The sequence below is a fragment of the Equus asinus genome, chromosome 25 (genome assembly GCF_041296235.1).
Source record: "Equus asinus isolate D_3611 breed Donkey chromosome 25, EquAss-T2T_v2, whole genome shotgun sequence".
Classification (NCBI taxonomy): domain Eukaryota; kingdom Metazoa; phylum Chordata; class Mammalia; order Perissodactyla; family Equidae; genus Equus; species Equus asinus.
Genome location: NC_091814.1, coordinates 14,799,492 through 14,826,448, shown reverse-complemented (window position 1 = coordinate 14,826,448; position 26,957 = coordinate 14,799,492). Strand labels below are relative to the sequence as shown.

Below are 26,957 nucleotides of genomic sequence, written 5' to 3'. Positions count from 1 at the left end.
CCAGCTTTCCACTCGGCTCTCTCTCTAAAGTCCATCATTCATAAGTTGACTTGATCTTCCTCCCTCAGATCTTTCTTTCTACCTCCATGCCCTCCATCCTTTTTGGCCTCAATCTTCTCAATTTCTGACCCTCTATACTACCCTCAACTAAGATTCTGATACATGACAACAGGGGGATTCTGATGTCAGACCCTTCCTCCTCACAGATTGCACAAGAAAAGTCAAGTCTTCTGTTGAGAGTGTTCTCAGCAACTCTCCACGCTTACCTTTCCTCCCACCTTCCCAACCTCAAAGCTCCCACAAGACCCCTCTGTGTGAAGAAAAGTCTGACCCATTAATCTTCCATCCCCATGACAAGATTATTCCCTGGTGCTGACATGCTGGACCCTCGGGAGCTGAGGGAGGGGAGCCCACTGCACAGCCTTGGGTGGAGCCATCAAAGAACAAGTGAGAGGCAGATGGTGTGAGACAAGACTTTATTTCTCTAAATGATCAGACACAGGTGACAACACTGTGAGGCACAGAGGAGGGGGAGCCCACAGACCCTTAGAAATACATGTGTGGAGCCTTCTGGGGAGAATTCACCCCGCCCCTGTGAACATCACAGCTGCTCAGCCCCAGAAAGGGAGATTAGGGTGTCTGAGAAAGGCTGCGTCAAGCTGAGGCTTTTCCTTGGCTCTTTGGATTCTTGTTTCCTCTAGAGTTGCTCATCTCAGAATCAGGAACCCAGGTCAGCAGCAGCCCCCAGAGCCCTGGCCACAGCCTGAGCCCCCGGACTGCTGACCGCTGCCACGGTCACAGGAGTTGGAGCTCCGGCGCCGGCATCGGTGGGACCTGCGGCGCCCGTGGTGGCTCAGGCAGCAGCCGCCCTCGGAGCTTGGAGCACAGCCCGAGGAGGCTGGAGGTGAACACTGTGCGGGGCTCTTTGGGGGGCACTTGGGCGAGGGGCACTTGGGAGGGGGCTGGCACTGCTGCTGGTGCTGCTGGGAGGACATCTCGGCGGGAGGTGAGTGAGCCTGGATGGATTAAAGGAAATGTCAGTGCAAAACATTGAGGCCAGTGTCTCCTCTATGAGTGGTTTTATAAAGCCCTTCCTCCTAATACCAGCTGCTTCCTGAGCTGTGGCCTTCAGGAGAAAATGGGAACCACTCTCAAGTTAAACTGACGTGGCAAGACATTTCTTTTACTCAGCCCTCCTTCCTAAACCAATGATGATACCTTCTAACTGGGCCCCAAGTCTGTCTGTCTCCATAGAAACATGGACGCAAATATGCCCAAGTGGGTAATGACTCCTGGAGAATGTCTCTGGGCATGTGTGCATCTTTCAGGATAAAGAGCGGAGGGGATGCTGAGAGTCAGGGCTCTGGTGTGTCACAGACCTTGATGTTACAGACCACAGAGCTTCCTTACTCACTGTCCCCACACTGTCCCCAGCTGCCCTCCAAGGTCCTCTTCTTGCTGTCTCTACATCAGACACCTCTGCTTCCCCCTTCTTCACTATAGTCTGAGCTCATCTGCCCAACACTCCCAGCTAAGGTTCTGTCCCCTTCCAGACACTCACCGATGCAGAGGAGGCAGGAGAAGGCTGTTCCTGAGGAGGCTGTGGATGAGGAACCTGGGGCAGGCGCCCTTTTATCCTGTGCTGGGTTTGTGATACACGGCCTGAGCATGCAGCTGCTTTCACAACCGGGGGAGCGTGACAGTGCCACACACTTCCTAATTGCCTCCCTCCAGTATCTTCCTGGACAGCAGACTAGAGTTCTATTAAAGTGGAACCAGGATATCCTTGTGACTGCCCAATTACTTCCTACTCCGATCTGCCCTGGACCAGCTGCTGCCCCTTTATTCATTCACTCACTTACACACCTTGACACAGGCTCTGTTATTTTTACTTCACACACCAGTAATAATATACAGAGCTATATGATACCATTCTTCCCTGAGTACCTCACAGCCTAAATGGACCATCACTTAGATGAGTAAATACATTGGGTCTGATGGGCTATTTGGTATCACAGAAGTGCTTACAAAGACCTCAAACCTAAGATTCCAGCTTTTGGAGGTCAATCCCCCATTACACTCTAAGTCTCAAAGGGTGGTAGAGCCTTTAGCTGTTCTCTGGAGTTGACAATTGGACAAGATCATCGTCCTGTGGGAGTGTGATGTCTGGAGTAAGGGATAAAAGTTTGGAGCCAGTTCTTGTCAAAGACAGAAAGGTTCCTAAGAGGACCTCTTTGTCCCCATATGGCACCATGGGGAGCAGCAGAGGAGTTAGAGTGAAGAAGGGACTTACAACTCTAGATGTGACAAGATTCATATTTGATATTATTGAGAAGGAGGAGGGGGCCAGTCCAGTGTCACAGCAGGTAAGTTCACACGTTCTGCTTTGGCAGCTTGGGGTTTGCTGGTTCGGATCCCGGGTGCAGACCTATGCACTGCTTGTCAAGTCATACTGTGCCCGGTGTCCCACATAAAAAGTAGAGGAAATTGGACACGGATGTTAGCTCAGGGCCAGTCTTCCTTAGCAAAAAGAGAAGGATTTGAGGCAGATGTTAGCTCAGAACTAATCTTCCTCAAAAAATAAAATAAAATAATTTTAAAAAAGAAGGAGGAGGAGGAGAAGTGGGAAGAGGCGGTGGAAGATGGGGAGAAGAAGATCCAGTTCTTCACTGTGGCTCCATTGCGTCCTCATCTGCCTACCTGTGGGACGTGTGCTATTGATTCTAACTCTGTAGAAGTTGATGGAAGGAAATGGCTCATGTGCTTGGAAGAGTTGAGGAAAAAGTGTGCAAATGATGATAATGAACCATTTTTCAAAATGGTTGATAATGGTAAGGTTGACGATGCTGGAGGTGATACGTGTAGCTCATTTGATAGCATAGACCTCATAATGGCTAAGCTTTACGTAAACTGAATACTGTCTTCCCATTTGATTCAACTGTGGTGTTACAAATGTATTCCTCATCAAATTTGGTCTCAAATATGATAATAAAATATATTACATTATATTCACCAAAAAAAATTATCATTGGAACTTTAACCTTCACGTACTTAAATTTAATTGAATGAAATTAAATAAAACTTCATCACAGCTAATGTAATATATTACATTCTGATTTTCTGTAAGCCTAAAGGACTGGCTACCTGTTTTTAGATACAAATTAATAGTAAAGGCCACAGTTTCCTTTTTCTCTCCAATCTACAATTTACTCATTTTGAATCAGTGATTCCAACAGTTCTTTCAAGTTATGTGTGCAAACCTGAATGGTCCTGGACATGGAGATGGGTGTCTGATGGTGGGCACAGGAGAGCTGGGCAGGTTTCCATGTCCTCTCTGCTTCAAAACAAGATCCCGCTTCCACTCTGGGTGTGCTTTACCCCCGGTGTCACAGGTAGGATGAACACTAAACAAATATTTATGTTTGTGATGACTGAGCCCTAAGGCAAACTGCAGGGGTTTGCAGGATGGACAGGAGGAGAACTGACTTTGTCTCAGGGTTCAAGCCTAGATGCAGAAAGGAAGAATTAGTTTTCTGTGAAATGTGGTTTTTCAGAAATAAGTCCAGAGGCCATTTTTAATCTCAAGGATAAGCGATTTTGAATTGCTGTGGGGCTACACCTTGTGTGTAACACATGCCCCCCGGTCAGTGCGGCTCAAACCATTCCAGAGCCTGTTAGCAGAAGTGCTTGCCACCTCCACCCCAAGTCCCTGTCTTAGTCCCTGTCTCCACATCCTGATGTTCTCATTCTTTTCCTCTCTGAGATGGAGCTCCTTCATCTCACACCATCCTCCTGGAAGCTGCCCCACCTCACAGTCCACCCTTTGCTTCTCAGAGCAGAGTTCACAATGAGCCTGAGGTGACAGAAGACACTTGAACATACAGCCCAGAGCATGAGGCGACTCCAAATATGCTGTAGTCCGAGGATGTCTTAGTAGGAATCTGGGACATCACATGGGGAAGAAATTTTCCTGGTTGGTCTACGATGAGGATTTTGTGGCCTAATTACACGTGTGTTAGCTCTGGAACAGGAAGCACTTTATCCAAGGCCCGGCTCCAGGGTGAGCCTTCTGAGCAAGGCATATTAGTAATAAATGAGCAAACAAAGAGACGAGGGTCAGCCCTTCTCCTGAGCAATTTATGACCGATGCTGTGAAGAGAGGAAAATGAGATGAGCAAGGCCGAATGTGGCGTGCTGGGGAGACAACTACTCCTGGAGTTCACAGCCTTTAGTTCTCTTGTTATCAGATTTCAGGTACACAGATCTGGATTAACAATAATCCTTGGTTTGTGTACATCATTGGTCCGTGCAAAGCCCTCTTAGTTAATTTACCTTCTGCTTATCTGACTATATATTATTCAAATAACAAACACACAAAAATCAACCCCCAAGTGAAAACCAGAACTTTGATAGTAAGTTATAGGTACCTACTTACTTCTCCCACATGCATTCCCCTGCCTGTCCCAGCTAATGTAACTACCATCCTGAATCTTATATTTATCATTCTTTGCTTTCTTTTTTATATATTTTTGTCACATTTATACTTATTCCTAAAAATCACTATTTAAAATTTTTTGTTATTTTTAAGTCAGATTTCTTGAGGTATATTTTACATACGGAAAAAAACACCCATTTAAGTGTACAATTCTATGAGCTTCAGGAGGAAGGGCTAGTAATAGGAGGCTCAAGTCCATGGGAGAAAAGACAGTGGATGATGTCCCTCTCCCAGTCACACTCCAAGATCAGGCTGAACCTTCAGAGGGGCCCCGAGCATGATGTGAGCACCACTTCCGTTAGGCTGATCTCTTCTCTCTGTATTTTCATCCAGACCAGGACACCACTGGGCAATTACATTAGGACACCAGTTGTAAGCAGGAGGTCCCAGGTACATCAGGAGGCAGAGTAGCCTACTTTTGTCGTTTTGTCCAAGGCTAGCCTCATCCAACAAAGCTGATGAAGACAGAAATGAGTTTCCAACTATTTTCTCCCTCTTCATCCTCACCACTGAGTCCGCGTGAAAAGTAGTGTCCTTTTCATCACTCATGTTTTCCCCTTCTGACCCAGTGTCTAATTGTGGGATTCTCAATGATGTGAGAGAAATGGCCTCAAGGGGGTCAAGAACCTCTTCTGGAGACAGAGGATGTCAGTGAGGGCGTAATTCCTTCCCCAACTGTCTCCACCTCCTCCATACTGAGCTAACACTCTGAAGGCCCACCACAAATCTTTCCTCCACAGGGTCTTGAAATAACTCATGGGATCTCTATGCTTTAGTGTGGGTGAGTTCTACAGTGAAGTGAGAAAAATGAAACTGTCCAAAGCAGGAAGCCAGTCGTATAGGTTTTAATGGTCATAAAAAAATAAGACACATTTCCTATTAAAAAAAAAAGACTTCATTCAAAGTATCATTTAATTAACTGTGTGTACTGCTTTACTACCTGCTTTTTACCAGTTAACAATAGGCTATGAACATTTTTCTCTGTAAGAAAATATAAATCCATGATATATCATTGTAATTATAAAAATTATTTAAATTATATATGGATTATTAGTTTATAGACCTAATTATGCATTTCTTTGACTATAGCTAGATAGTATAATAGATTCAAACATGCAAATAGTTTTGAGTCTGGATGAATTCACTAAAAAAACCATACACATTTTCAGTTCTAGTCAATTTGTTTATTTGCCCATCAGCACCTAATGTGGCTCTGCTCCTTTCATGAATGAAAACTCATGCTTCTCCCTGGGTACCACGAGTCATCCAAAGGGCTCACTTCCCCCAGGCAGAGCTCCACACCAGTCCCCCATCTCATTGCCATGAGCTCAGGAGGCATAGTGGACTATATCTGAAGATCATGGCCACTGGGGCAGCCTGGAGACATTGTATGCATTTAATTACATTTATCACTTGGAATTTGTTTTATGATTTATTCGTCTGTTTGTGTATATGTCTTGGTAGACTGGTAAATGCAAGAACAGAATTCTTTCATAGACAAACTTGTCCCCAGGAAAGTACATGAGACAGAATCTGAACCAAGGCATGTGAGCTAAAAGAAGGAAGGATGGAAAGGAGAGGGTCAGGCTCACAGACGGCCCCAGGCAGAGGTATGTGGACAGTCACCATGCTTCCTGGTTGAATCTCATTAGTTGGACATTATGCAAGTGCCCAGGAAAAAGGAGGGAAGCCTAGTCCTAGGGGTGTGCCAGACTGTCACCCTCTCCCTGATTGGGAAACCAGCAGCATGCATGGGCATGCATCATGAACCCAGAACAGGATAAAAGGGATCCTGCCCTGGGCTCTTCATCCACAGCCTCCTCAGGAACGAGCCACTCCTGCCTCCTCTGCATCCGGTGAGTGTCTGAGGGGAAGGGACTCTAGCTAAGATGCTGGGAAAGAACCCCAAGGTCATAGCTGAGGAGAGGGAAACAGAGGGATCTGGAATGAAATCCCAGAAATAGGACTGCAAAGAGGGCAGCAAGGAGGGAAGTGAGGGCCAGGAAGCAGTCCCTGTGGGCTGTGACAGGAATTCTGGGACCTACAAAGGCCACAGAAATGCATGATTCCTTCCCTTGATCTTTCTATTCACGTCCACACATGTTTCCTGTGACATCCATCCTTCAGAAAGCTTTCTGGAAATGCTGCATCCCCTGTGTGTTTCCTTTAAGATGCAAAACGCTGGATGCCCACTTAGATTGGCAGCACTGGGTGCTGGGTGGAGAGCAAAGGTGGAGCCATCTTGTATGATCAAACTAACTCCACATCAGTTTCCCACCCCTCCTGCAGCCTTGGCTCAGGGAGAAGCTGGTCTTAGAAGCGAGGGGTCCAGGAAACCAAGAGTGAGGAGATATTGAACTGTGGAGTCTCAACTGACAGGGGCTTCTGCTTTGTCCAGGCTCACTCACCTCCCGCCGAGATGTCCTCCCAGCAGCACCAGCAGCAGTGCCAGCCCCCTCCCAAGTGCCCCTCGCCCAAGTGCCCCCCAAAGAGCCCCGCACAGTGTTCACCTCCAGCCTCCTCGGGCTGTGCTCCAAGCTCCGAGGGCAGCTGCTGCCTGAGCCACCATGGGCACCACAGGTCCCACCGATGCCGGCGCCGGAGCTCCAACTCCTGTGACCGTGGCAGTGGTCAGCAGTCCGGGAACTCCAGCTGTGGCCAGGGCTCTGGGGGCTGTTGCTGACCTGGGCTCCTGATGCTGAGATGAACAACTCCAGAGGAAACAAGAATCCAAAGGGTCAAGGAAAAGCCCAGCCTGACGCATCCTTTCCCAGATACAACATCCTCACTTTCCCAGCCTGAGCTGGGGTTGTTCCATGGAGGACTTGGAGCTCTCTCCGGAAGGCTCTTTCTGTCCTATGTCCAGGATCTCACAGTTCCCCCACCCCCTGCATGTGCAATGATTGGCAGGGCCTGTGCTTGACTGTGAAAAATAAAGCTTCTCTTCCTCGTTATCACGGGCAGTCCACGTGTCACTTCACTCTGTCCCTCCCCAGGTGGCTGGATGTGTGCCCCTCCATCTGCCCCTCAGGTGCAGCAGTGCCCTAGAGAGGATGCAGAATCCTAGGCTTAGACTAGAAAAAATAGAGGTCTGCCAGTCTTTTTATGCTGGACTGGGAGGCAGTGGGTGAGAGGAGGAGATTGAATGGGGGGCCTATAACCATCACTAAAAGGAAGGACTTTTCTTATGAAATGTAAGGTGGGGGTTCCTCTCACAATGGGCTCCCCACGCTCCTATGAGGAGCTGCTATTTGCTTGTTGTACTGTTTCTGGCATTCCCATTGAGAAACAGAGAATGTGTGGCAGGCAATTATCTTCTCAGAAAATAGGAAGAATTGGGCATTTCTCAACCAGGGGAATCTGTCCCTCCAAGGGACATTTGTAAATATCTAGACACATTTTTGGTTGTTTGTAGAGGCTGAGGCTGGAGGGTATAATCCTACTGGCATCTAGTGGATAGGGGCCAGGGATGCAGCTAAACATGCCACAAAACACGGAACAGTCCCCACCCCGTTACAGAGAATGCTCTGGACTGAAATGCCAAAGCTGAAAATCCTAAGAGTAGAATAAAGAGGCAGGAAGAGGAAGGGATGGCATCAGGAAGGAGAGATAACTCCATCTGCTCATCTGCTCAACAAAAATCCCAGAGAGAGCTGGGGGTGGGGGCAGAGGAGGGGAAGAGAATTAGTTGAAGCTAAAGAAGTTGTGGGTTAGAGGGAGGGACAGGGCTGAGAGTTTAGGAAATGCGACAATGTGGAGAGTGTGGATTAGGAGACACTTAGGAAAAAGGGAAGGGAGCATAAGAAGTGTCTCTAAGATTATAGATTTTTGGTATAATTATAACATCAAAAACTTAGTGCTTATCATATACTAGGAACCCCTAAGTGACTGAAATGTTCTCATTTAATTTTCTAAACAACCTAGAAGGTAGGTGCTCTTAATAACCCCATTTTACAAATGGGAAAACTAAGGATCCAGACAGTTTTGTACCATGACCAAGTCCACACAGCCAGAAAGTGGTTCAGCCATCGGACTGTGGAGGCCATGCTCTCGGTTACCGTCACTTGGCACCCCTTGAGACTTTTCAAGAGATCTTTGAAACAATTAGTTTTTTTCACTTAATATTTATTTAGACCTGTTTAACTTTGTGTTTTGTTCTTATTTTTGTTTTGTTTTTTAAAAGCTATAGAGCTAAGAACCAAACCGTGTGAGTGATAACTTTGTTAGACGTTTTTTTAATTTACTTCCTCATATTTAGGACCTAAAATATGAAACTCATCTGCCCCCCTAGGTGGAAATCATCTGGTTAGAGATTCACCTCACTCTGCCTGCCAGAGGTGAAATACTGGCGTAAAGGAGCAGTGCAGTCAAGGCATCCGGACGGTTCTTAGAATAAGTCAAAGGGACATCATGGAGCCTGAACTAAATTCAAATTGAAAACTTGGGAGAAATCAGTGTGGGGCTGGAGATACCAAGGAAAAACAGAATCCTGTGTAGTACTTTGGGAGTTCATTGAATCAAATATATGTTTTTTTATTCTTGGAGAATATCAAACTATTTACTTTCACTTTAATATCTAAGGACTCAGAGTTTCTAAAATCTTTGTGATTTAATAAAGAAAAAGGCTCCCAAGGAGTTTGCTGTGAGACACTCTGAGCATATATGATCCACTCTCCAGCGCAGCACAATTCTCTATGGTAGGAACCACAGCTGCCATGTTTGGATCTATCACCACGAGCTACTTGTCACTCAAAACCTGAGAAATTCCTGGGCAGCACTCCTCCATGGGACCAAAACAGTGGAGACTCATGGTGGAAATATGCCTCAAAAAACGTTCAGGATAAGTAAGCTTGGCTGAGAGGTCAGAGTCACTGCCACGTATGTGAGCCCTTACTCTGCTTCACATGAAGGAAGGTTGGTGGACCCAGAGCCATAAAACTTGCAAATCTGGACAGAACCACAACACTTCTCCTGGAACTGAGGACCACTGAGTGCAGAGTTCCTGGAATGCCCTGTTATACCATATTTGAGCATCTCAGAGTGGGCAGCCACAACTGTAGGCTTTCCTGTAGCAGAAGAAACAGACACATTTGCTTTTAATAATGTTTTATTGAAACTATCATTTTTAATTACATGTGTGATATAAAATATTTGCCCTATCCTTAAGCATGCTTTTATCTCAGAGGAAAATACAGTGTTATAGTAAAATCTAGAGTTACAGTAAAATGAATGATAATTCTATAGAGCTGATTTAAATGAAATTTCCACAGAAATTAGTCAGTCACATCAATTGCGTCACGTCAAGCATACATATTAACATTACCACATCTATCGAATGCTATTCACCTACCAATTAGAATTCACCTTTCAGCTAAATTCCCCCTGTTATCTCAGCCTAGATGAATCACCTCTTTCTCTTGAGCTCCTCTTGAAACTCAGAAACATAGAGTGAGTGATGTATTGACACACCATTCATTAAATGTATGTTAGTCTCTTACTTCCACCTCTGATTTCAACTATAATAATCTGTGGTCGATTGTCCTCTCATAACTTTATAGCCTTTTCTCTCCCCCAATACCTCTACCTTCAGACAGCTGTCACCTGAAAAAGCAAAGAAACAAAGCCAGGAATATTTAATTCTATAATCAGTGCTTTTAACGTGTCACTCTGGTCTCTTCTATCAGCCACATTCTGCCCTCAAACACCAGCTTTGACACCTCCCTCTTTGCAGGGACCCATCTGCCTCCTGGTTTCACCAGATCCTCTCAGTGTTCCCACCTGAACCAGCTGCCGTGTGCAGGTCAAGGCACTCATCCCATTGGTCCTGCTGCACACCCAATGTCAGTCCCTACGGACATCTGACCTCATCTCAACCACCCGCACGTGACACCAAATGAACACATCAAGGCAACAGGAGACTGATACCAACAGCTCTCGCCTAAGCCAGGGATTCCCCACACTTATTTATTACAGCACTCATCACCTTGTGTCATAATTATCTCACTACCTGTCTGTCTGCACCACTACGCTATGAGCTATTTCACCAGGACTGTATCTTATTTATTTATGATTCCCCGTATCTGTCACAATGCCTAGTGTGCACTATCAGTTTGTTTCTTGTAAAGAATAAAAGAAAAACAGGATGGAAAGAATGAATGAACAAGGAAAGAGTGGGAGAGAGGGAGGGAAGGAAGAAAACAAGCCCACAAGAAGCTTAAGGAATAGGTGTTTGGACAGTCTTGGGGCATCCCAGATCCCTCCTCTTAGAAAAGCTTACTCTCTCTCCCCCTTCCCTCTCTGCTACCATAACCCTGCAGCCTATAAGTGATTGACACAGGACCTGGTGACAAGGTCCTATCCAGACTCTCTATGAGCCAGAACTGTCCATGACATCTACATCTTTCCTCAAGGTGTTCAGACAGATACTGTCTGAGCACCAAGCATCAGTCACTATAGTCTTCTCCTGCTCAGGCCCAGGCAAAGGTCCTTCAGTCCCTGGTGTGTCACAGCTGAGGAACTGGAGGTAAGATTTGGAGGAGAGGATGGCAAGAATTGAGACCAGAGAAGTCAGCCAATTCCTGATTGGCCAGAAACTGGTACTGCCTGCCAAAAAAAAATGTGTTTGTTCTGTGAGCAATAGGTAGGCAAAGCAACAAGTAATCCCATTCTCCAACCTCCAATTCTTTATGCTCTACCTCATATGATCCAATCTTCTCAAACCTTGATATACATTAGAATCACCTGGGGATATATAAAAAATCCAGATGCTTAGGCTGTACTTCAGGTCAAGTCAATCAGTCTTTGGGGGTGGAGCTCAGAGTTCAGTATTTTTTTAGAAGCTTCTCAGATGATTCCACTGCGCAGCCAAAATTGAGAATCTCTAATGAAGATCTCAGTTCTCCCCAGAAATTTCACCCTCCATGACCTCCAAAAACCCATCTTTTCCCCACTGCCTATCCCCAATTCTACTTCCTAAATACTCTTTGGCTCCTGTGTTTGACTTTGTAAAATAATGAAACTTCCTTCAACTCCACCTGCCAACTCTAAGCCTCTCCTGACAACTCAAACTCTTCTGGCTGTTGGATGATTCAGCCCATTCATCAGCTCTTCCAGGTGGCAACTGACCTACAGTGAGTGCTGCAGCCCAACTCAAGGGTCAAAAGATAAAAGAGATCAGATTATAGACCTCCCACAATGGCTTATAAAACCTGAAGGGTTGGAGGGTGACATGGGGTTTGGAAACAGAAAACTCTCCAGTGTTGTATCTGAAGCCGTTCACATTTTTTATCACAAAACCTGATTTTATAGAGTGATGATTATTAACTACAGGAATGAATGTTTTCCTAAATGTACTTTGGGAAATATGACATCACTTATGAAACTGGGTACTGATTTATTTATTGGCTGATAGTGGAAAGGTAGGAGGACCCAAGAGAGATCCTTGGTTCAAAAATCTTCCAGGGGCCTTTTAACAAGTTTAAAGAGTCTGAACACAGTAGGGTGTAAATAGGACTTTTTCCCCTCCAGTCACTGCCTTCTACTGTGCTACACTGGCTCTCCTTGGATGCTATGGCAGATGTGTCCCATAACTTTCTAGCCATCTTCAGGGATTCAGAGATTAGCCCATACTGTTGAGCTGAATATAGCTCAGTATAAGAATCTTAACTCCTCCCCTTTTCCCAGTACAGTCCAACCCTCTTCTAAGGGACTGCAGTGGGAAAGAGACGTGTTCAGCTCTATCATTCCTCCTTCACCTCCTTCTCTACCCTGTGGGTTCCCTTTCTCATCATGTGTGTTGGGACTGGGATGAGGGAAATGGGAAGGAGGTAAACACTTCATAACTGATTGATACTGCATGTGTCTCTTGATGGCTGTTTCCCATCTGGGCTGAATGCCCATGAGGGCTCTCAAGTGTCTGGTTCTTTAGGGAGTCTTTCAAGGAGGTATTCTCATAGCACCGTAACCTGATACGGAATGTTTGAACTCTTTAGACACTCCCCGAAACCCCCATTCCCATTGATACAAGCCAGAATGTCTTGATGCTAAGGTCTTTCACCCTGCCAGCCATACTCCTAGCAAGACCTTGGCATTACAGCTCATGCCTAGCTGACTTCCAACCTGTCCACTTGGCTCAGAGAAACTCATGAACTCTGGCCATATCAAATTGTGGTGGGATGGCTGCTTCTCCTTTTCTCTACTCTCCTTCCTATTTTCTATTTCCAATTCTTTTTCCGCCCTCTAGAATAACCACCGAGAAATATTCAGCAAGTCCAATGATGAAACTGAGATATGAAATTTCAGTCTCTTGTGCTTTTCAGGCATCTCTAAATTCTAAAATTTTTCCCCTTGAGATTTCTATACTTTTCTTCTAGTGGAGGGTAGGAGGACTAAACTGTCCCCCTCCCGATGTGAAATATAAAGGAAAAGCCACAGCATTCTATCCTACTTTGAAAACTTCTCATCTCTTTTTCAGCCCCAAAATCATATATTCTATAGTAGGAGGTAGAGTAATGGCAGCAGGGTTCCTCCAACCTCTCTTTACAAGGTGGAGGGTTCTTAGTTTCTATTGTTTACAAGTGGGAAGTTGTTCTTGTCAAACCTCAATAAAACAGGAAAAGATTAATTTAACTTCCTCATACAGTCTGAATATACATGGATGCATCTCAGTGGTCATGACAAGAGTATATATCTCAAAATGATAAACTTTGTTGGATGAGGATTTTGTGGCCCAGATAAGAAATTAAGGACAAATGTTTTCAAGTAAGAACACAAAGTTGGGAATGGTGGAGCAAGGCTCTCTAAAATTCTGCTTCTGCATAAAAGCATCTAGAAAACTTGCAAAAATTGCCCAAATCAACTTTTGCAAAACTCTGAAAATTAACAAGGAACTTTCAAAAAATATTAGAAGTGTCCATTCCAGAAAAGTGGTAGGAACAGTGAACTTTGTGATATTTTAACCTTCCCTATTCCCATCCCCCTGTCCCCAGATCCATAGCAGCCTTGAAAATCAAAATCCTAGTAACCACTGGGGAGAATAGAATAGGTCTGGAATTTGCAAAAGCCCCATCCACAGAGAATTGTCATTTTCTGATCTATATGGAAATTCTCTGGAAATCCCAACTAGCAAAGCTTATCTTTATTCCACCTGACTCAGACCTCACTCACTGCAAACAGGTTTTACCCCAGGGTGTTTGTCAAAAACAATTAGTGACAACTGTTTAACATCACAGAACAGTTGGGCAAGCCAGAAACTGACCAAAAACCTTAAATGGAAAAGCTAGGCATGAGATGCCCATCAGAGCTTTGAAAAGCTCTGACATATTGCGGGGAGTCTAAGAGACCATCTAGATATACAGGGTGGTATACAACCCTGCAAAGACCTGGGAAAACACTAACATCTTGCCTTTGACTGAACTTGAAGTTCTGCATAAGCAGCAATTGAAACCTAAGGCAGAATTGTAAACTGCCTTCTGAAGTCTTAAAAACATGGCCAGAGTCAGCCCTGATGGCCTAGTGGTTAAAGTTAATCTTGCTCTGCTTTGGAGGCCCAGGTTTGGTTCCTGGGCATGGAACCACATCACTCATCTGTCAGTAGCCATGCTGTGGCAGCAGCTCTCATAGAAGAACCAGAAGGACTTACAACTAGAATATACAACTATGTACTGGGGCTTTGGGGAGGAAAAAGAGAGAGAGACAGGAAGATTGACAACAAATGTTAGCTCAGGGAAAATCTTTCCCAGCAAAAAAATAATAATAATAATAATAATAATACAAAAAAACCATGGCCAAATATGTACACAGAAGATCAATAAGGAAATACAAGACTTGAACAGCTCTATAAACCAATTAGACCTAACAGACATCTTGTTGACCACTCCAACTACAATAGCACAATACACATTTTTCTGAAGTGCACATGGAACATTCTGCAGATAGACCATTTTTTAGGCCACAAAGAAATATCACTAAATTTAAAAAGATTGAAATTATACAAAATATGTTCTCTAATCACAGTGGAATAAAACTAGAATTCAATAAAAGAAGGAAAACTGGAAAATTCAGAAACATGTGGAAATTAAACAGCACACTCTTAAACAGCACACTCTTAAACAGCCAATAGTTCAAAGGAGAAATCACAAGGGAACTTAAAAAAATACTTTGAGATGAATTGAAATGAAAGCACAACATACTTTTAAAATGTATAGGATATGGCAAAAGGGCTACTCAGAAGGACATACATAGCTGTAATTATCTATATTGAAAAAGAAAAAAATCTCAAATCAATAATCTAATCTTCTATTTAAGACACTAGAAAAAGAAGAGAAAAACAAACCTAAAGCAGAAGGAGGGAAATAATAAAGATTAAGTTAATAGCTGCATTATTCTTAATAATCAAAAAGTGGAAATAATCCAAATGTCTGTCAATTGATAAATGGATAAACAAATGTAGTATATCCATAAAGTAGAATAGTATTCAGCCATACAAGGGAATGAAGTACTGATACACATTACAACATGGAAGAACCTTAAAAACAATAGGCTCGGGGCCTGCCCCATGGCCGAGTGGTTGAGTTCATGCTCTCGACTGCGGCGGCCCAGGGTTTCACAGGTTCAGATCCTGGGCGTGGACATGGCGCCACTCGTCAGACCACGTTGAGGTGGCGTCCCACGTGTCATGACTGGAGGGACCCACAACTAAAATATACAACTATGTACCGGGGGGATTTGGGGAGAAAAAGCAGAAAGAAAAAGAAAGAAAAAAGATTGGCAACAGTTGTTAGCTCAGGTGCCAATCTTTTAAAAAAAAAAAAAATAGGCTAAGTGAAAGAAGCCAACACAAAGGCTCATATATTGTATGATCCCATTTACAAGAAATATCTAGAATTGGCAAGTCCACAGAGGCAAAAATCAGCTTAGTGGTTGGCAGAGGAACAGTGAAGAAGGAGGAGTGACTGCTAATGGTTACAAGTTTCCTTTTGGGGTGATAAAAATGTTCTGGAATTAGACAGTGATGATGTTTGCACAACTTTGGGAATATACCAGAAATCACCAAATTTTACACTTTAAAAGTGTGGAATTTATGGTAAATTGTGTCTCAACAACAATAAAAAGGTGGCATTTTCCATCTCTCTCCTCTCATCCTACCTAAGTATGACTCAGATGAGTGTTCCCAAGTACACTCATCTGAGTCATACTTTTGGTGACAGGTGACAGGAGACTCTTGAACTGACAATTAACTCTGACGGGTTGGAAAAAAAGATTCATCATTGGTGTATAAGCTCCGTGGCCTAATTAAAATGAATCCAAGGAGGTAAACCTGAGAGGCTGAATGCATGCTCCATAATGCCAGTTAGCATTAATAAGTCAAAAACTCCTCCTAAGATCACCCATGTATACCAATCTCTGTGTTTCTTCTAGAATCTCTGGATCATGGGATGCCTACTTTCCTGGGGATTGGACTGGCAGTGATGACCCTTGTAGAGTTACTCTCATACTACCTGCATGTCTGGGGAAGGGCAGCTCCTTCTCCTGAATTAAAGGCTAGGAATAGGATGTTGAGCCATTCAAGACCGGTAGGTAGGAACGGAGCTGAGGGAAGCCAAACAGAAGATGACTTGTACTCCAAAAAGAACACAGAAAACTCCCCACGGATAGTTTCTGAATGCTTTGAATTTGGAACTTGCCAAAACTATGATTGGGGTTGCTTTTCAACCGTTGCCCCCAAATGACTGAAGATTTCACCCACTTGACCCAAATGGCTTCCATCTCTGCTTCTGGAGAATCACAAAATATGTAAAATAAGTGTTTACAATTCTGCAGGGATCTGAACCCTCAGACTTGTTGAGACAAGACTCAGCCCCAAGCATCCCCCTGGAAACAGTTGTCATTCCTCCCTTGATGGTTGCCGCCTGTGTTAGGCTGTCAGCTCCCTAAGAGCAGAGACGGGGTTTCCCTTCTTCCCTACTATATTCTCAGGATGGTCCACGGGGCCTGGCCCATGGTACACACTCCACAGAAACGTTTTGAATAAAGATATATGGACTTAAGTGAGAGAAAATTCCAGGAAGGGTGAATATGGATGACAATAAGGAAGACAGGGGCTCAGGCCAAATGTTAAGCTTGTGGAAGTGGGTGGGTTCTCCTACCAGGATCACAGACCAGAGACCCGATGGACTTGGCATGAGGCCCAGAGTTCATTTCACAGAACTCTGCCCTTCCCCTCATCTGGCATTCTCTGAGGCTTAGCAGCACTGGCAAAGCTGGTGAATACAGGGTCATGTTGTCACCACTCCACTTCCGTCCTCAGCCTTACCACCCAGTGTAATAGAAAGACATTCCTTTTCCTGAATAGTATACCTGGTGGGACACCCAACAATGTTAGGATAATGGCCACTGAGTTTGAAATGAAACTGAGGGGGTAAATGCTTCACTCACCCTCTTCCAGGTTTACCATCCTGAGCCACCATTTTCTCTGACCCAGAGCAATTCATTTTCCCACAAATATCTCTAAAGAAAGAACTTATGAAATCTCTATGTTTCAAAGAGGATGACTTAGAAAGTGGAACAATATAAAAGGAAATTAAACCCCCTTATAAAATCATTTTTTTCTCTAAAAACAGGTAGCCAGTCATATAGGCTTTAATATTCATAGGAAAATGAAACACACTTACCATAAAAGTGTTTTAATTAAATGAACATGTATATTGTTTTAATCAGTTATAAATTGCTATAATCAGTTATAAATAGGTCATGAATATTTTTCCATGTCATAAAACATAAATAACATAATTGAATAAGGAAATCTTTAATTTAAATAAGAGTATTAAATTTTGATTGTTGATAGTTATTTTTCTTTGAAAATGTGGTATAACGAATGGCAAATTCAAGTGAGAAAAGTCTTCAGTTTACATAAATAGATCATACTCAAATTTCACATATTGTCAGGTTTTCTACTCATTAAACATTAACTCAGCTCTATGACCCTCTTTCCCAGGAACCCTATGTTTAGGTTCCTGGGTGCCACAAGATCTTCTTAGGGCCCCTGGTTAGCCCAGACAGGGTCTCAGCTCTATTCCTCCATTTTTCACCTGCTCATCTCATTGCCAACAGCTCAAGGGAACAGTAACTAATTACATCTTCATGTGCCAGGGTGCTCTGGGTTATGCGCAGGGTGGAGGAAGGCTAATACCAAAGACCATGACCTCAAGTCTGAAGATGTTATGCATAGTTGTATTATAACCTTTAGCACTTGATATTTAATTGTATATTTACAAATGTGTGTGCATTAGTATTTCTCTCTCTCCTTCCTGACAGGTTGTGAGGTACCCAAGAACAGAAAAATGACATCTTCATCCATGTATGCCTAGTTCCCAACAAGGCCCTTGGGCGGTACGTGTGTTAAAGATTGTGAGCTGAATGAATGATGCAAGGAAGGTGAATGGCAACCCCCAGTAGGCCTGAGTGAGATGAAGGTAGTCAGTCATCAAAACTTCCTGGTTCCCTCTTGTCAGACATCTTGGTAAGTTCACAGGAAGACGACAAATGGAAAGTCAGTCCTGGGGGTGTGTCAGGCTGTCACCCTCCTTCAGGCTGTGAAAGCAGCAGCATGCTCAGGCCATACGTCACAAACTCAACACAAGATAAAAGGACTCCTGTCCTGGGCTCCTCAGGAACAGTCTTCTGCCTCCTCTGTATCTGGTAAGTGTCTGGGAGGGGAAGAGACTCTAGTTGAGATGCTGGAAAGGATCACTAAGGTCACAGCTGAAGAGAGGGGAACAGAGGAGTCTGGAATGAAATCCCAGAAAAGGGGCCACAGAGAGGGTAGTAAGGGGAGAAGTGAGGGCCAGGACGGAGTCCTTGTGGGATGTGACAGAAATTCTGGGACATACATGGCCACAGGAAGTCAAGATTCCTTCCCCTGTTCTTTCTATTTGTGTGAACACACATTTCATCCATCCTTCAGAAAACTTTCCCCAAACAGGTGCATCCCCTATGTGTTTCCTTTAAGATACAAAACCCTAGATGCCCACTTAGATTGGCAGCACTGGGTGCTGGGTGGAGAGCAAAGGTGGAGCCATCTTGTATGATCAAACTAACTCCACATCAGTTTCCCACCCCTCCTGCAGCCTTGGCTCAGGGAGAAGCTGGTCTTAGAAGCGAGGGGTCCAGGAAACCAAGAGTGAGGAGATATTGAACTGTGGAGTCTCAACTGACAGGGGCTTCTGCTTTGTCCAGGCTCACTCACCTCCCGCCGAGATGTCCTCCCAGCAGCACCAGCAGCAGTGCCAGCCCCCTCCCAAGTGCCCCTCGCCCAAGTGCCCCCCAAAGAGCCCCGCACAGTGTTCACCTCCAGCCTCCTCGGGCTGTGCTCCAAGCTCCGAGGGCAGCTGCTGCCTGAGCCACCATGGGCACCACAGGTCCCACCGATGCCGGCGCCGGAGCTCCAACTCCTGTGACCGTGGCAGTGGTCAGCAGTCCGGGGACTCCAGCTGTGGCCAGGGCTCTGGGGGCTGCTGCTGACCTGAGCTCCCGATGCTGAGATGAGCAACTCTAGAGGAAACAAGAATCCAAAGGGTCAAGGAAAAGCCCAGCCTGACGCATCCTTTCCCAGATACAACATCCTCGCTTTCCCAGCCTGAGCTGGGGATGTTCCATGGAGGACTTGGAGCTCTCTCCGGAAGGCTCTTTCTGTCCTATGTCCAGGATCTCACAGTTCCCCCACCCCCTGCATGTGCAATGATTGGCAGGGCCTGTGCTTGACTGTGAAAAATAAAGCTTCTCTTCCTCATTACCATGGGCAGCCCACGTGTCACTTCACTCTATCCCTCCCCTCAGTTCCTTGATCAACAAAATCCAGCTCTAGGGGAAGAACTTTAGATCTGGACCAGGAAAAAACAGCAGATCAGTTTCCCCTGCACACATAGAAGGGCTGTGGAGTTTTTAGTTGGAATGGCGACTGAGAGAAGTGTGAGAGTTGTATGGGTTTGAAGCCCTGCCACTCTCAGTGACTTTCTCTGTGAAACCTGAGTGGGTGTTGATACAACCTGGGAACTGCCAGTGTGTGATGTGATACTTTTATTTTATTTTGATAAGCTATTTCTGTGTCTAATGAAGAAACAGGGAATCATGAGGCAAAGAAAGAAAACAGGCAGAGGAAGGAGAAGGCAAAAGATGGAGGAAGGAGATGTGAACCTCAGGAAGGCAGGTTGACTCAGTGGACTCTGAGAAAACGCAGGGAGAGAGATGAAAGGTGAGAGAAGTATTTAAATTAATAAGGTCCAGGGGGAACAACATGGGTTGGAATTTAGTTGAGGAGATGAGTGGAGTGCGGGAAATGATAATTTTAGGAAAGAGAAAATGAGAAGTGTTGCTGGAATCATAAGTGGGTGTTATCTAAGGAGCAAACATTTATTAAATTGTGAACTTTACCATGAACTTCAATAAAAGTCCATGTTTGGACCTAAATTGTGAAACTTAGATGCTCCTGAGGTTGAAATAATGTTCCTACACGTGAGCCGAGAGTAACGTCTCACATTGCCAGAAAGCCAGAGAAATGTCAGAGAGCTCAAGCTAGAGTCAAATTGCAAACAGTAAGTGACATTGATGTTAGGGACTGAGCAGAGCAAGCAGGAGGAAAATAACTGTGGATAATCTTATAAGTTCACTAAGTTAAAAAAATGATTTATCAAACCCGGAAATTAATTATTAAAATTTTGAGATCAAAAAGACCTTGAGAGGAGTTTAATACCAGACGTACACCAACCGTATCCAAAAAACCAAGAAACAATTCCTTGAAGTAGGAGTCACAGCTCTAGCTGTTAGTCTAAGTGTGATCTGAAATCACCAGAGATCCCTCAGCCAGGGACAAAAACAACATGAGTCCCAGTGAAGAGGATGACAGGCCTGGCTCCTAGGGAAGAGCTTTGCCTCGCCTCATAGGGCCTGCCAAACCTCGAATGCAAGGTGTGAGGACTGTCGACATAGAGACCCAACAATTCTGTGCAGACCTGACATGGTATTCCACAGGATGGACAAATCTGGAGAATTAGAACATGCCATCTGACAGGGCCTTTAGAAAAAGACTTGGAGGCTCAGAAATCCCCTAAACTGCCACTTTGAATAACCGACAGAGTTATGACTGTGGTTGAATCGAATCTGAGTGAAGAGAAAAAGGAGCAGGGTCAACTGATAAAGTCCCTGGTTAGGACACCAAAGAGCTCTTGGGAAGCTAGAAGTAATAAAAGAACATCTTAAAAGTGGAGCCCAAAAGGGGAGATCCCAGTAGTGAAGAAAAATAGATTCCCCAAACCTCATCAGGGTGACATCAAGTCCTTGCCTTGGACCCATTTATTCACTCAACACATTTTCATTGAGCATCTATTATGTGCTCAGTTCTAGACACTAAGGATACAGCAGGGAATCAGAGGGATAAATTTCTCCTCTCGAGATCTTACGTTCACATGGGTCTATAGGCGACAGCCCCCAATTTTACATGAAATTCAGACAGTGAAACACAGTAGCTCTCTCTTCAGTTGGCCTCCCCTCCCCTGGGGGTGAGGACATTGTGTCAGTTCAATAAACCCAGAGAAGACACCTAGCTTGGGCAAAACACTGAGGCTTTGAGATAGTGTCTTGGAGGTGACAAAAAAGGACATTGAGTGTTAGCTTCCACATCAAAAGACAGCAGCCAAGAAAGGAGAAGGGACAAATTGTTAACACTAATGGGACAATGTTAGTGCACACACAAACCTCTGTCCTCACGCCCCACCCAGTCCCCCTCCTCACTCCAGAGCCCAGGGAAAGCACATCTCCCAGGGGTGCTCTTTCTTCCCATGAATGTCACTTACTTGATCACCTACAAGGGGATGGCTACACCTATAGGCCTTCCTGTGAAAGGATAACCAGACACATAATCTTCATCAATGTTTATAAAAAACAATAATGCTTTGCCATCATTGTAATTAATGTTTGTGATTTAAAAGATTTGTGCCATTCTTAAATGTAATGTTTCAGAGAGCAATGCATCTCTAATGTTGTAATAAAAGGTGATGGAAAAATACTACACAGCGTACACAATTGTAATTTCCCAAATCCTTGGTCAACCACTGATACTCAGGTGTTCACAAGCCTCACCATTATCACCCTCGTCATCACTGCACCCATTAAGTATGATTCATAGCTCAGCTAATTTCCCTTAGCCACCCCAGTCAGTTTGAATCACTCCCTCCCCAAACTATTCCTGGAGCTCTTGGAATAAACATCGCAGCCATTAAGATACTGACACAATGGCCCTCAGATGTATCTTAATTTACAAACCATGCCACAGCAGATTCTATAGATTTCTTGTCTTTATCTCTGATTTTACTCCCCGCATGCTTGGTCCATTGTACCTCCATTACTTTATGGCTTTTTCTTTCCCCAGACATCATCTGTTAACTGGAGAAGCAGGAATTCAAGTTTAGGAATGTCTGACTCCAAATGAAAGCTTAAGAAGCCCATTATTCTGCCCCCTGTTCTGTCTCAGATCCCTCCAGTGCCCCCTCAGGTCCATTCCCCCTCAGCAACAGCATTATTTCTTCCTCCTGGGAAGGACCCCCCCGGGTTCTGAGCTCCTCTTGGTATGACCATCTAGGCTGGCTGCCCATAGACAGAACAAGGATCTATACCTCTGCTCTTGCCACTTGTCCAAGCACCGTTCTCACAAGCCAGAGACCTCATCCCATCTATCAGCCCCAAGTGATAGCAGGTGATGACATCTAGCCAACCTCTCCCTCAGAGTCACTGTAGGCAAAAGGGAACTGAGCTCCAAAGACTCTGACCTGGGCCCTGAGGATTTCCCACACATGCGTGTTATGGCACTGACCACATTGGATCAAGCTTATTTTATTGCTTATCTGTCTGCCCCATTATACTGTGAGCTACTCAAGAATGGGGACCAAATCTTATTCATTTCTGAATTGCCTGTGTACAGCAGAATGCATGATGTGCCACCATGTTGATGCAACACACCCTGTTTTGAATACTTGAGAAAATGGATGGATGGATGAGTGAATGAATGAAAAACTTAAAATGACTATCGGAAAGCTGAGGCACAGGTATTCGAAGAGCCCTGTGACTTTCCCCACAGGAAAAGTCTTTCCACCTGCCCAGGAAGATACCAAGGACCTAGGGATGGAGATTACAAGAAGCTGAATCAGCTCAAAATATAGTAAAGAAGGAAGGGAGGGAAGGAGAGAGAAAGAAAGTACAGAAGGAAGGAACAGAGGGAAGGAGGGCGGGAGGGGGGAAAGAATATAGAGTGAAAGAAAGGTAAGAAATGACAGGCTCACAGAAAGTTTAAAGGATGGGTGTTTGGACAGTTTGGGGGCTCCCTGCCATCAGAAAAGCTCCTGCTCCCTTTCCCCCTTTCCTCCCAACCACCATGACATGGAAACCCATGGTGAGTGGTGTGGAGAGCTCCACACCTCCAAGTGATGCCTGTGTCTCTGCCAGGGTGCCAGGAGGACCCCGAGAACCCAGGATCAGTCACTAAGTTGTCCTTCCTGCTCAGAGTGCAGGCATAAGTCCTCCAGGACTTTCGTGTGCCCACCTTCCTCCCCGCAGTCAGAATGTGTAAGAGATTGTAGGAAAATATGCTGCTTGGAGGAACCGGAGTTGAGAAATGAAGGTAGGAGTTGAGGCAGAGAGATTTCGGGTTATTCTGTGGATGACAGGTGAGTAACACATTGATGCTCGCACTCTCTAACTCCCTAATTGTCTCTTTTCCACCTCATGGGACTTGATCTAAGAAGTTCCTATAGAAGGTTCTAAGCTGTTCCAGAAGTCTCATCCTCTCTGATTTTGAAAACCCATACCCCTCTCTCTATAACTGCTTAGCTCCCCCTTCCTGGATACTGTAAGGTAAAAGTGTATGACTTTGTGAATTAATGACTCTTCCTTTCAATGCCACCCACCTGCCCTCTGCCTGTCCTTTGCACCTGAAACCCCCACCCTTGCTTTTCAGGGATTCCACCCATTCCTCAGCACTTCCAGGCCCACATTGACCTGTAGGTAATGTTGGAGCCTGGAGCAATGCCAAAGAAGAGAGGACATGGATTACTGACCACCCACAGGTGACCCATAGGAACTGAGGGCCTGGAGGTGAGGTGAGATCTGAGGATATAAAGCTTTTCAGGGTTGATATCTTATGCAGCATTTCATAGACTCCTTAACCATGAAATGCTGATGTCTTGGAATTACAGTTAATAACACCAAGAAGGACAGTCCTCCTAAACATAGTTAGGGAAACATGGCCCAGGCCTCGGAATTTCATTACTGATTGGCTGCTAGTGGAAAGGGAGACAAAACCCAGAGAAACCCTTGAAACACAGACCTTCAGAAGGCCTTCTAATTGCTTTATGGAACAATCTAAATTCAGTGAGTTACAAGAAGAAACAGTTTTTTTTTGTTCAGTCATCGCTTTCTGTGCTGTGTTAAATCTCTCTTACCGCTATCTCAAGCAGATTCCATATCCATATCCAGGATTGAAAAAGCCAGGCCATCCAGGATGGGTCTGTGGACAGGCCCACAGACATCCACTGCATTTCACTGCATTTTCACTCCACACTGACAGTTCTGGGATGTTTAGAAACTTTAGAACTTACTTTCCAACTGTCATCTCCCAGTAACTGGAGATTTCACGCCTAAGAAGCAAAAGTGGCCACTCTGCAGCTATTTTCAGTCCCCCCATGCAGCTACCATGAGAAAGTGCTCATTCCATCTTTCTGAAGTGTCTCTTTCCAGTCCAGGATCTACTGAAAGAAACCTCAACAATATGAGCTCAGTGACCACTCAATCAGAGTTCTGGGGGTGATTCTGAAAATACCTCCCAGCAGAGGACGGGGACCACATGCTGGAGGCAGGAAAAGGCTGGTGAGGATGTAAATGCCTCCACTCTTCCTCTTCACCATCCACACTCAGAGCCAGCCTTCCTTCCTGTAGCCCAGTGCAATTACACTCCCACAGGCAACTTGAAATAAGTCATAGCAGTGCTACGCAAGTTTTGGGTAGAATGGGAAGATGAAAATCGTAGTGAAAGTAATTTAATTTTGCAATGAGCATAAGTTAATTTTTATTTAAAATTATAATTTAATTTAAATATGGGTAAAGTTTGGTTATAATCCTAACTATGATTTATCTTGAAAAACATATAGCAGGGGTCACCCCATGGCCGAGTGGTTAAGTTCACGGGCTCTGCTTCTGGGGCCCAGGGTTTCACCGGTTCGGATCCTAGGCGCGGACATGGCACCGCTCGTCAGGGCATGCTGAGATGGCGTCCCATATAGCAGAACCAGAAGGTCCTACAACTAGAATATACAACTATATACTGAGGGGTTTGGGGAGTAGAAGGCGAAAAAAAAAAGATTGGCAACAAGATGTTAGCTCAGGTGCCAATCATTAAAAAAATAGCAAAATATATTTATTTTAATACTAGAGATTAATTGAATGAGAAATTCATCTCTAAAATTAAAATGAAATTCACAGGGGAAATAGCACTCAGTTTGCATCAATTTATCATATACATAACATAGATATAATGAGGCCAGCTCCATTAGAGGAGATGCACCCAACACTACCACAGACTTCATAAGCAGAAACACGTTCAACAAAATCATCTCCATCAAACCTGTCAGTTATTCACATTTGCAGACATTCCTTAACTAGTTCAAGTAAATGAACAACTCTTGACTCTGTATTTTTATGATCTTTGAATGAAGAACACACATTCCCTGGGATCTTGATAGAAATACCATGCCTTTTATAATATGCTAATTGTGATTCCTGTCACTCCAGTTGTCGTTTCCTTCTCTATACTCGCTCTCAAGCACTGATTTGGCTCCACTCCTCTCCTGCCCATGGATCCCCTATTGTTTCCCAGGTTCCAGCAAGTTTCTCTTAGGGACCCCTCCTCCTCTAGCTTCACCTTTTTCTCCATTTCCCACACACAGCTCACTCTGAATGTCCAATGTTCTCAGCTCAGTCACCATGCCCAAGAGCAAGAGCTGATTTACCTAGATCCCAATTTTCATAGAGAATATACAGGAAAAAAGAGAACACCTAAAGAAATACTGACTTTGTGGTTAGTCACTTACATTACAGCACTTACCGCATGGGAGCAGACTCCTTATTGACTTGTCTGTTTGTCCAATTAGACAGGTCAGGCTATTGTCATATTCAACTCTACATTCTACTGCAAAGCATGAACGTAGGACACAACCTCTGTTAGGAACATATGTAGGCCTGTGTGGCAGGTATTTGAGCAAGTACCAGGGTTTCATGATTCCCTGTTGTCAAACATATTGCCTTGCACCTGGAGCTGGGCTGGGAGTGCTTTGTGCAGTCACCCTCCTCCAGCAACACACTCATGCTATGCATCACAAACCCAGGAGCTTCTGTCCTGGGCTCCTCAGTCCCCAGCCGACTCAGAACCAGCTTTCTCTGGCATCCATGACATAGCTGAATGCCCAGCGAGGGTAGGACCTGAGCTAGCAGTGTCGGGAAGACAAACCCAGGCCTTCTCAAGAAGAGAGGGAAGCAGAGGATCCAGAATGAGGCAGCAGGAAGAGTATGGGCTTAATGAGCATCTTTATGAGATGTTTCAGGGATTCGGTGACTTGCAAAGGCCATAGATCCTCAGTACACCCTCATCCTTTTCCTAAACATGTTCTGAAAGATGCACTTATCCCACCAGACATCCTCGAGGAAGGTTTATCCCAAAGTTTTTATTCTCCTCAATCATTACATGGAGACAAGATGCTGTGGGGGTCCAATCAGAAAAGAGTCAGTGTTCTGTTCTAGCAAGAGGCCAAAGAGGAAGGCATCTTCCTATGCTAAATTAACTCTGAATTTATTTGTTTTCTTTCCACATTTCTTAGTTCGAAAGTAGAGTCCAGGGTCTATAAAATCCATCAGAGAAGAGACGGTGGCCAGAGGTCTTTGCAATACCATGCTTATTTTATTCTCTCTAGGGTCACTAACTCCTGCTGAGATACACCGTTAGCAAAACCAGCAGGAGTGCTAGCCTTCAAATGCCCTCCAGTGTGCCCACCCCACTGCCCAGCCCCAGGTCCTCCTCCAGTCTCTCCCTACTATGGACCCAGCTCTGGGGGCTGCAGTGGTTCTGAGGCCGCTGTGACCACAGCTTTCACAGCTGCTGCCTGAGCCACCACAGCACCATCTCTTCCACTGACACCAGCACCAGAGCCCCGATGGCTGTGAGTGTCCTCTACCAGGGATCTCTAGAACAAGGCTAGAGACTCAGCAGTGCCAGTTAAGTGCCACCAGAATTCCTGCTTTTGGTTAATCTACTCAGAGGTGTATAGAAATGGGACCAGAATCAACAAATAAAGTTTATATTTAAGACACCAAGACAATCGGGGTAAGCCAGAAGTTATGTCAGTTATGATTCCACCACTGAAAGCTG

The 26,957-nt window shown here is 44.7% G+C and overlaps 3 protein-coding genes across 3 annotated transcripts; 2 read left to right on the top strand and 1 right to left on the bottom strand.

Moving 5' to 3' along the window:
* Positions 1–459: 459 nt before the first annotated feature.
* LOC106848347 (late cornified envelope protein 3D-like) lies at positions 460–1,691 on the bottom strand. Its single transcript, XM_014868163.3, has 2 exons — positions 1,562–1,691; positions 460–1,016 (listed from the first exon to the last, which is right to left on the bottom strand). Exon 2 carries the CDS (start codon positions 993–995, stop codon positions 732–734), a length of 264 nt encoding a protein of 87 aa, XP_014723649.3. The 5' UTR covers positions 996–1,016; positions 1,562–1,691; the 3' UTR covers positions 460–731.
* A 4,524-nt stretch (positions 1,692–6,215) lies between these two features.
* On the top strand, positions 6,216–7,452 carry LOC106848348 (late cornified envelope protein 3C-like). Its single transcript, XM_014868164.3, has 2 exons — positions 6,216–6,351; positions 6,894–7,452. The coding sequence occupies exon 2, from the start codon at positions 6,915–6,917 to the stop codon at positions 7,176–7,178; it is 264 nt and encodes an 87-aa protein (XP_014723650.3). The 5' UTR covers positions 6,216–6,351; positions 6,894–6,914; the 3' UTR covers positions 7,179–7,452.
* Positions 7,453–18,079: 10,627 nt separating this feature from the next.
* Positions 18,080–19,287, top strand: LOC106848350 (late cornified envelope protein 3C-like). The gene is made up of 2 exons (XM_014868167.3): positions 18,080–18,193; positions 18,731–19,287. Exon 2 carries the CDS (start codon positions 18,752–18,754, stop codon positions 19,013–19,015), a length of 264 nt encoding a protein of 87 aa, XP_014723653.1. The 5' UTR covers positions 18,080–18,193; positions 18,731–18,751; the 3' UTR covers positions 19,016–19,287.
* The last annotated feature ends 7,670 nt before the right edge of the window (positions 19,288–26,957 follow it).

Coding starts and splice junctions, on each gene's coding strand:
- LOC106848350 (XM_014868167.3), top strand. CDS start 18,752: ATGTCCTCCCAGCAGCACCAGCAGCAGTGCCAGCCCCCTCCCAAGTGC.
- LOC106848347 (XM_014868163.3), bottom strand. CDS start 995: ATGTCCTCCCAGCAGCACCAGCAGCAGTGCCAGCCCCCTCCCAAGTGC.
- LOC106848348 (XM_014868164.3), top strand. CDS start 6,915: ATGTCCTCCCAGCAGCACCAGCAGCAGTGCCAGCCCCCTCCCAAGTGC.